The sequence below is a fragment of the Colobus angolensis genome, unplaced genomic scaffold (assembly GCF_000951035.1).
Source record: "Colobus angolensis palliatus isolate OR3802 unplaced genomic scaffold, Cang.pa_1.0 Scaffold105, whole genome shotgun sequence".
NCBI classification, from domain to species: Eukaryota; Metazoa; Chordata; class Mammalia; order Primates; family Cercopithecidae; genus Colobus; species Colobus angolensis.
The window spans coordinates 1,935,765-1,943,918 of NW_012111475.1; the positions used below are offsets into that span (position 1 = coordinate 1,935,765).

At 49.4% G+C, this 8,154-nt stretch overlaps 1 protein-coding gene across 5 annotated transcripts; it reads left to right on the forward strand.

The window, feature by feature from the left end:
- The first annotated feature begins 3,135 nt into the window (after positions 1-3,135).
- On the forward strand, positions 3,136-7,845 carry TREM2 (triggering receptor expressed on myeloid cells 2). Of its 5 annotated transcripts, none has more exons than XM_011944061.1 (5): positions 3,136-3,273; positions 4,715-5,065; positions 6,445-6,535; positions 7,272-7,465; positions 7,559-7,830. In XM_011944061.1, the coding sequence occupies exons 1-5, from the start codon at positions 3,144-3,146 to the stop codon at positions 7,573-7,575; spliced, it is 783 nt and encodes a 260-aa protein (XP_011799451.1). In that variant the 5' UTR covers positions 3,136-3,143; the 3' UTR covers positions 7,576-7,830. The 5 variants fall into 5 exon arrangements, with proteins under 5 accessions (XP_011799451.1, XP_011799444.1, XP_011799450.1 ...); XM_011944060.1 differs by having other exon boundaries at positions 3,145-3,273; positions 7,656-7,818; XM_011944054.1 differs by lacking the exon at positions 7,272-7,465 and having other exon boundaries at positions 7,559-7,845.
- The last annotated feature ends 309 nt before the right edge of the window (positions 7,846-8,154 follow it).

Genomic DNA, 8,154 nt, shown 5'->3' on the forward strand with positions numbered 1-8,154 from the left:
CTAACCCATAGGGTCAATGCAATCCCAACTGAAAGCCCAACAGGTTTTTGGGGGTGAGAAGAAGAGGATTAGAAGCCCACAAACTGATTTTATATTTTACATGGCAAAGCAGAGTAACTAGAATAGTCAAAACAATTTTGAAGAACCACTGTTTGACTTTAAGACTTACCGTAAAGCTACAGTAAGTTATCATGACAGTGTGATATTGGAGAAAGAATAGACATATAGATCAATGGAACAGCACAGTCAGAACTAGACCTACATGTCAATTGATTTTCAACAAATATACTAAGGTAATTCAATGAAGAAAAGAAAGTCTTCTCAACAAATTATGCTAGTACAATTGGACATCCATATGTTGAAAAAATTGCACAGTGCATCTTATGCCACATACAAAAATTAATGAAAAATGAATAATAGACCACAATGCAAAGCCTAAAACTATAAAACTTCCAATGGAAAATATAGGAGGAAATATTTGTGACTGAGGTGGGCAACCTTTTTAACAGAGCACAGAAAAGCACAAATTGTAAAAAGAAAAACCAAGGAATTGGACTTCATCAGCAATAAAATCTACCCATATATGCTGGGGGCAGTGGCTCATGCCTGTAATCCCAGCACTTTGGGAGGCCAAGGCAGGCAGATCACCTGAGGTCAGGAGTTTGAGACCAGCCTGGCCAATGTGGTGAAACCCCATCTGTACTAAAAATACAAAAAATTAGCCAGACGTGGTGGCAGGTGCCTGTAATCTCAGCTACTCGGGAGGCTGAGGCAGGATAATCACTTGAACCTGGGAGGTGGAGGTTGCTGTGAGCCGAGATCTCATCATTTCACTCCAGCCTGTGTGACAAGAGCAAAACTCTGTCTCAAAAAAAAAAAAAAAAAAAAAGTCGCTAATGCTGCTAAGCAAATGAGAAAAAAAGTTACAGACTAGAAGAAAATATTAGCAAAGCACATATATATGATAAAGGACTGCTATCCAGAATATAAAGAATTTTCACAGCTCAATAGTAATGATAATAATAAACAATTACAAATGGACAAAAGTGTTGCACTTTGTCAAAAGTACTTTGCTGAAGAAGGTACAGATGGTAATAAACAATAGAAAGATGTCCAATATCATTAATCATTAGAAAAATACAAGTTAAAATTGAATGAGATACCACCTCAAACCTATTGGGAAGGTTTTTTAAAACCTGACAATATTAACTGTTGACAAGGAAGTAAAAATGGTACAGCCTCTTCGGAAAAGACTTTGGCAGCTTTTATAGACTTAAACATACACTTACATGTGATCTAGCATTTCCATTCTTAGGATTTTATCCAAGGATAATAGAAACATACGTCCACACAAAATATATGTACATGAATATCGTAATTGTCCCAAACTGGAAAAAACCCAAATGTCCATCAGCAGGTGAATGAATACGCTACTTGTGGTCCAACCATAGAATGGAAGATGGTTTAGCAATAAAAATTAATACATTTTTGAGAACTGCAACTTCACGCATGCTGAATTTATTCTAACGAGTGAATGAAGACTGATCCAAGAGGCTACATACTGTTTAATTCCATGTCTATGACATTTTAGGAAGGGCAGGAAGCTACAGACACAGATGTCAGCTCAGTAGTTGCCAGGCCCTGGATTAGAGAGAAAAAGACTGGCTAAAATGGGCACAAGGGCTCTCGCTTGAGTGAAATGAACCTTTCTATATTATGGCATTGTGTTACATAGACCTGGTGATTGTGGTGGTTGTTATAGAGATGCTCGAGTTTGTCAAAATTTATACAAGCAGACATTTAAAAGGGTTAAACTTTTGTATATGTAAATTATGGGCCAATAAACCTGACTTTTAGAAACAGACCCTAGAAGAGTACCTACAGAGTGATCTTCAGCCCCCAGGCCCTTGGGGCAAGGCTGGGCAGTTGACCCTTTGAGTGGAGGCCTGTCTTCTCTTCTCTATGAACTCCCCATCTCCAAGCACATTCCCTGTCCATAAGGTAGATGCACCATAAATATGAGTAAATAAATGAATAAAAGAACAAATAAGGGAGTGTTTGCAGGAAACTAAAGTAGACCCTGACAATCTACAGGCTCCTGCAGGCTTCTCCAGCCTCTTCTGTCACTCCCAGCACAACTCCATTTCCCACTCTTAGAATTGCCTCAAGCCTCCCCATGCAATCCCTGACTCACTGGGCCATTTCACACCTCTGTGCCTTTGCACATGTGGGTCCCTGTGCTTCGATCACCCTTCATGGGAACCTGTACCTGTAGGAAAACTCACCCCTACCCCCAGAACTCTGGGAAATACCCCGTTCTGTTCTGTAGGATAGGATGATCAGAAGTTCAAGCGTGTGTGTGCACAAAATAAACACCAGTGTGAGCAGGTGTGCACAGGAGACACCCCACAGTTCCAAGAAGGCTAAACTTGGGCAGAAAACTCCAGGTGGGAGAGAAAATTCTCTGTCTTATGGACAGCCCATTTCCCTTTTCCCTGCTAACTAGGATAATGGTGATAGTTAATATTTGTTGAATGCTGTGTGTCAGGCCCTACTGGAAAGCACTTTACCTGTAGGAACCCATGTGGTGCTCCTGATAACCCCTTGCACTATCATTATTCCCATTGTATGGATCAGGGAACAGACACAGGTAGGTTTTGGATGTGTGGTTACACACCCAGAAAGACAGGAAGTCTGACTCCAGAGCTGTGTACTTAACTGCTGCCACAGTACAGGAATGACAGCCCTGGAGGGAGGAACTAAGAGGGGCTGGGTGAGGGCCCTGGCTTCTGAGGGCACAGCTGTTCTCCAACTCTTGCAAGGCTGAAACCAGAAGACGGCAGGCATTGCAGCTGGTAGAGGGTCTGAATACTGCTGTGAGGACAGTGATCCCTGGGCTAGGCTCTGCAAGGAAACTGAGCAGTGCAGGGCCTTACCAGCCCCAGCCATCTGGGGGCCATCCTGGCTGGCACCAGCAGGAGGGTGGGCTGGCTTCTCAGAGGTCTGGGAGATTCAGGCTCCTTCTGCCAGGGCTGCAGTGGCTGACTCCTCTTCCCCTCCCTCCCCACCCTGCACCGCCTCCAGACCCAGTCCTGACTATTGCTTAATCCCCAGGAGCCCAGTTCCTGTGGGCAGCGCCTGACATGTCTGATCCTCTCTTTTCTGCAGTTCAAGGGAAAGACAAGATCTTGCACAAGGCACTCTGCATCTGCCCTTGGCCAGGGAAGGGTGGCATGGAGCCTCTCCGGCTGCTCATCTTACTCTTTGCCACAGGTAGGATCTTCTCCGTGCCCTGTGATGCTTTCTTTTCCTCACTTTGAGTATGTGGCTAGGGAGCAGGTGGCGGGCCCTGGGGTGAGTTATGAAGGTGGTGGCAGTCCTTGGCATGCCTGAGTGCTCTGTTCTGCACTCCTCTCCTCCTCAACCTGCCCATATTCTTCACACCCTACTTCCCTCCCCAGTATCAAAACCCACCCTCAGACTCTTCCTGCATGTGGACATGTAAGGGGCTGGTGGACTCTGGTTGCATTGGAAGGGAAGGAGTGCTAACGGTGGCATCCCAGGCACTAGCTGGCAGTTGGGGGGGGGCGCTGGCACTCATAATAGCTCTGAAATTATAAGCCACTAATTATGAGCCCCTGCAGTTATAAAAGAGGAAAGAACCTGAGGATGTTCATCTGCATCTTTGGGGCACTCTCTCCCCTGCTCTGAAGGTCCTCTTGTCCTCAGGTCTTGATGGGAGGTGAGGGGCCTGGAGATTTCCATCACTGAGTTGCAGGGAATTGACACACCAAATTTTTGTACACAACTGCTTCTTCCCACTGAGGGAAGTGAACCTTTTGCTCCCCCACAGCATTGGACAAACCTGGGCAAGAGGAGAGATGGTGCCAAATGGAGTCTTGTTCCTGCAGCTTTAGATGGTGTGGGGGCGGGGAGGAAGGTGGGGTCCTGAGGCATGGATGGGAGATGGTAAGGTGGGAGAGGGCCACTGCCTATCTGGTCTCTCTAGTTCCAAAAGGCAGGCCAACAGCTTCCCAATCCCATCTTTCAAGCCTCTGTCACAGTAATGGTTGAAGATGGCAAGCAAGGGAGGACCAAGAGAGGAGAAGTCAAAGCAGGAGGCTCTGGGGGCTTCTGCTGCAGCCCCTGCCCCAGCAATAAGCTGGTGCTCTAAGCCCATCTCCCCCGCCCTAAGGAGGGTTCCCAAAATAGCAGCCTCATGTCTCCCCCAAAATATCTCCGAGACGGGTCCTTCCTGAAAGGGGAACAAAGCCACAGAAATAGGGAAGCTGGAAGCTAAAGGTCAGGAAAGTCGGTACCAATGTGGGCGGCTGCAGAGCAAGCAAGAGTGGTGGGGCAGGGAGAGCCAGCCCCAGGCCGCGAGGAGAGATCCTAGTCCCATATGACAGCAAAGAGATATGCAGAACAGAACTGGAGGGGATTTTAAGACCAAGTGTCTCCAGAATAGACCCAGAGAGGGTCAGTTACTTCTCCAAGGAGGCCCAGCAAGACCAACTGTGAGAAAACCAAACCCAGGTCCCAGGTTTCCTGGTTCCCAATTTCCCACAAACACATGCTGTGCCACCTGCTCCCAACTTGCATAAGAACCTAAGCTCCTTCAGGGCAGGATTTTTGTCTGTTTAGGTCACTGCACAGACCAAGTGTTCAATGCGTATTTGGTAAATGAAGGAGTGAATGAATGTCTCCTCCCCAGAGCTGTCTGGAGCCCACAACACCACAGTGTTCCAGGGCGTGGAGGGCCAGTCCCTGCAGGTGTCCTGCCCCTATGACTCCATGAAGCACTGGGGGAGGCGCAAGGCCTGGTGCCGCCAGCTGAGCGAAAAGGGCCCATGCCAGCGTGTGGTCAGCACGCACAACTTGTGGCTGCTGTCCTTCCTGAGGAGGCGGAATGGGAGCACAGCCATCACAGATGATACCCTGGGCGGCACTCTCACCATTACACTGCGGAATCTACAACCCCACGATGCGGGCCTCTACCAGTGCCAAAGCCTCCATGGCAGTGAGGCTGACACCCTCAGGAAGGTCCTGGTGGAGGTGCTGGCAGGTGAGTGGGCAGTGGCTGCCTCTCTGGCCTGCCCCTGTTCCAAGCCTCATGTTTTGGGCGTCTGTGTGCAGAACCACCCACTGGGCTCTCAGGAATACTAGGAAAACCCATCGTGTGGGTCTCATCTCCCTACTCAGGGCTACCAAGGATTGTTGTGCAGGTTGCTCACTGCACAAAAGGGCCAAAATCCAGCCCTCAGCCTGGACTTCTTTTGCCAGACTGTGTTCCCTGGTGCAGAGCTGCATCACCTGCAAGAAGGGCACCTTTCTCTACTTTGCATTAAGGCACTCTGTGAACTAGCCTGGCCTTGGCCCTGCTTGCCCAAACAGCTTTATCCATCTCCATCCAGTTAGCATGTGAACATGATGGGAGGTCCATTAAGGAGGAGGAGGAGATTAATTTATTCCCTCACCAACCGACCAATGGTCCTATCAACGTAAGTGAAGCAGCAACCTGGTACAGAAAATCACCCTTAGAAAAGTACACTGCTTGTGCTGGGCAATGTGCTTCACTTCTCTGGGCCTCCATTCTCTCATCTGTAAATGGAGAGGGTGGTGTCTGTCCTGCTGACCCCACAGGGTTCCGGTGAGTTTTTGTTGTGGGGGAGGGCAGTTGGGGGCAGGGTGTGACATGTGCTCCAAGCCTCCTGCTACCGAACTGCCTTGGGATCGCCACTCCAGGTGGGAGTAGGTGGGCCAGGATGTCTCTTTCCATCCCTGAGCTTTGCGCAGGGACCACCCTCCAAGAAGGCCTTCTGCTTGAGTCTTCAGAACACAACTGTGTCCCCAAAGGAGAACAAATCTGGGGCTACAGAGGCCGTTTCCGACTCTCCTCTTTTCCAACCCCTTCTCCCAGTATGGCTCTTTACCATGGAAATGAGGTCAGGAGTAGTATTTGCCTGACGTGGGGAGGTCAGGCGAGACTGCCAGCCCTAGACACAAACCCCACCTCCACCACTTTTCTAAGGATGGCAGGTGGCAGTGAACTCCCTTAACCAACTCCCAAGAGGGAGACAGAAAAATAAAAGTAACCCATAGCTTGTGTAGATAGATTGACAGTTTAGATAGGATTTTCAAGTACATCCACGATTGCATTCGCTCTTCTTAGCCCCTGTGCAGAAGGAGTGGGGAGTTGCAGTTACTGAGCTCCGACATGGTGCTACACACTGCCCAGAGGTGCCCTCATGGAATCCTGGTAACCCTGCTATTAAGGAAGTATTCCTAACTGCCCACTTTATAAGTGGGGAAATTGAGGCTTATGGAGTGTAATGACTTGATCCACATAGGACCAGTGCCCAGGCGACCTCACCCCACCCATAAAGGTTCTACCCCTGCCTTGAGGAGGAAGGGGCTGGAGGCTCATGGCTTTGCCTCCCATAGACCCGCTGGATCACCGGGATGCTGGAGATCTCTGGGTCCCCGGGGAGTCTGAGAGCTTCGAGGATGCCCATGTGGAGCACAGCATCTCCAGGTACAGCGATGGTTCTTTCTTAAAACCCGTGGGCAGACTTCCACCCTGCAGAGCCCCACGGGGGGTGGGGGCTGGGCATTCTGAACTACAAATTACAAGGCAACTAGAGCCTGAAGGGCCCTGGATGTGTCTTATCTAAACACCCCTCCACCAGTTGCTACATGTTAGTTATTTAGTGTGACTGTGTCAGTTGTTCATTTATTGGAAGACTTCCATAATGGTTTGTAAAGAGCAGCTGCTCTAAGACTCCTGAATACCAGCTCCCGCCCCTCCCCTGGCAGCCCCAGACATCCCCATAATTCAGTAACAATGAAAGGTTTAGTACTTTAGTACAAAGCTAAGACCCCCAGATCTCTGCTTCTTTGGTAGGACCAGAATCAGTCTGACTGGTCCATGCCTGTGTACTGGTGTTTAAACGTTGCTCATATAACCACTGAGCACACATGTGTGTACACACACACCCCCATGGCATAGCACTGTATACAGAAGAAAACTGCTCAGTGAGGGAAGGTGGTGTGTTTAAGTGCACTCAGCAGGTTAGTGGCAGAGCATGCCTAGAACTCAAGTCTCTTGACTATGGGCTCCCAAAGCCCCAAAAAGACCCATCCCAAGGATGGTGTTGGGTGGGGAGGTATACTGAGGTCCTAGAAGCTCCTGGTTTCTCCCCATTCCCTGAGAGAAGATTCTAATCTGTAGGCCATCTCAAGGCTCCCATCTGCCCTCTTGTCTCTCCAAGGAGCCTCTTGGAAGGAGAAATCCCCTTCCCACCCACTTCCGTCCTTCTCCTCCTGGCCTGCATCTTTCTCATCAAGATTCTAGCAGCCAGCGCCCTCTGGGCTGCAGCCTGGCATGGACAGAAGCCAGGGACACATCCACCTAGTGAACCGGACTGTGGCCATGACCCAGGGCACCAGCTCCAGACTCTGCCAGGTGAGCTTGGAGAGCACAGCCAATCGAGGGTGGACTCGGCAGGGATGGGAGGTGGTGCTGAGAGAGGCCACATGAGTCCTTGGACTGTTGCAGGGCTGAGAGACACGTGAGGAAGACGATGGGAGGAAAAGCCCAGGAGAAGTCCCACCAGGGACCAGCCCAGCCTGCATACGTGCTACTTGGCCACCAGGACTCCTTGTTCTGCTCTGGCAAGAGACTACACTGCCTGAATACTGCTTCTCCTGGACTCTGGAAACAGGGACTGTTTGAGGGAGCGGGGAGGTGGTAAGAACACCTGACAACTACTGAACATTGGACATTTTAAACACTCACAAATAAATCCAAGGCTGTCATATTTAACTGGATAGTTGTGGGCTTCATGAAAGTCTCATTTTCTTCCACAGGGGTAAGAAAATGAATCTGGATGAGAAAAAGATAAGAGATCTTGCTCCTTGAGGCCCAGGACCACAGGATACCACATCCCTCCATTCTCACAGGCTTCAATTGGCCAGTTTTTTTCTTCTCTCTCCTCCCTTCCCTAGATCTGATTGCCAAGTTCTGCCTCCTCCTCTGGGGTTTCTCTAGCATCCAGTCTTCCTCTGCTCTCCTCCTCCGCATTCACCCTCTCCATCAGCTTCCCGTGGATTATGGGACATCCCTGCCTCAAGGGCCCCTCCAGCTGACTCAGT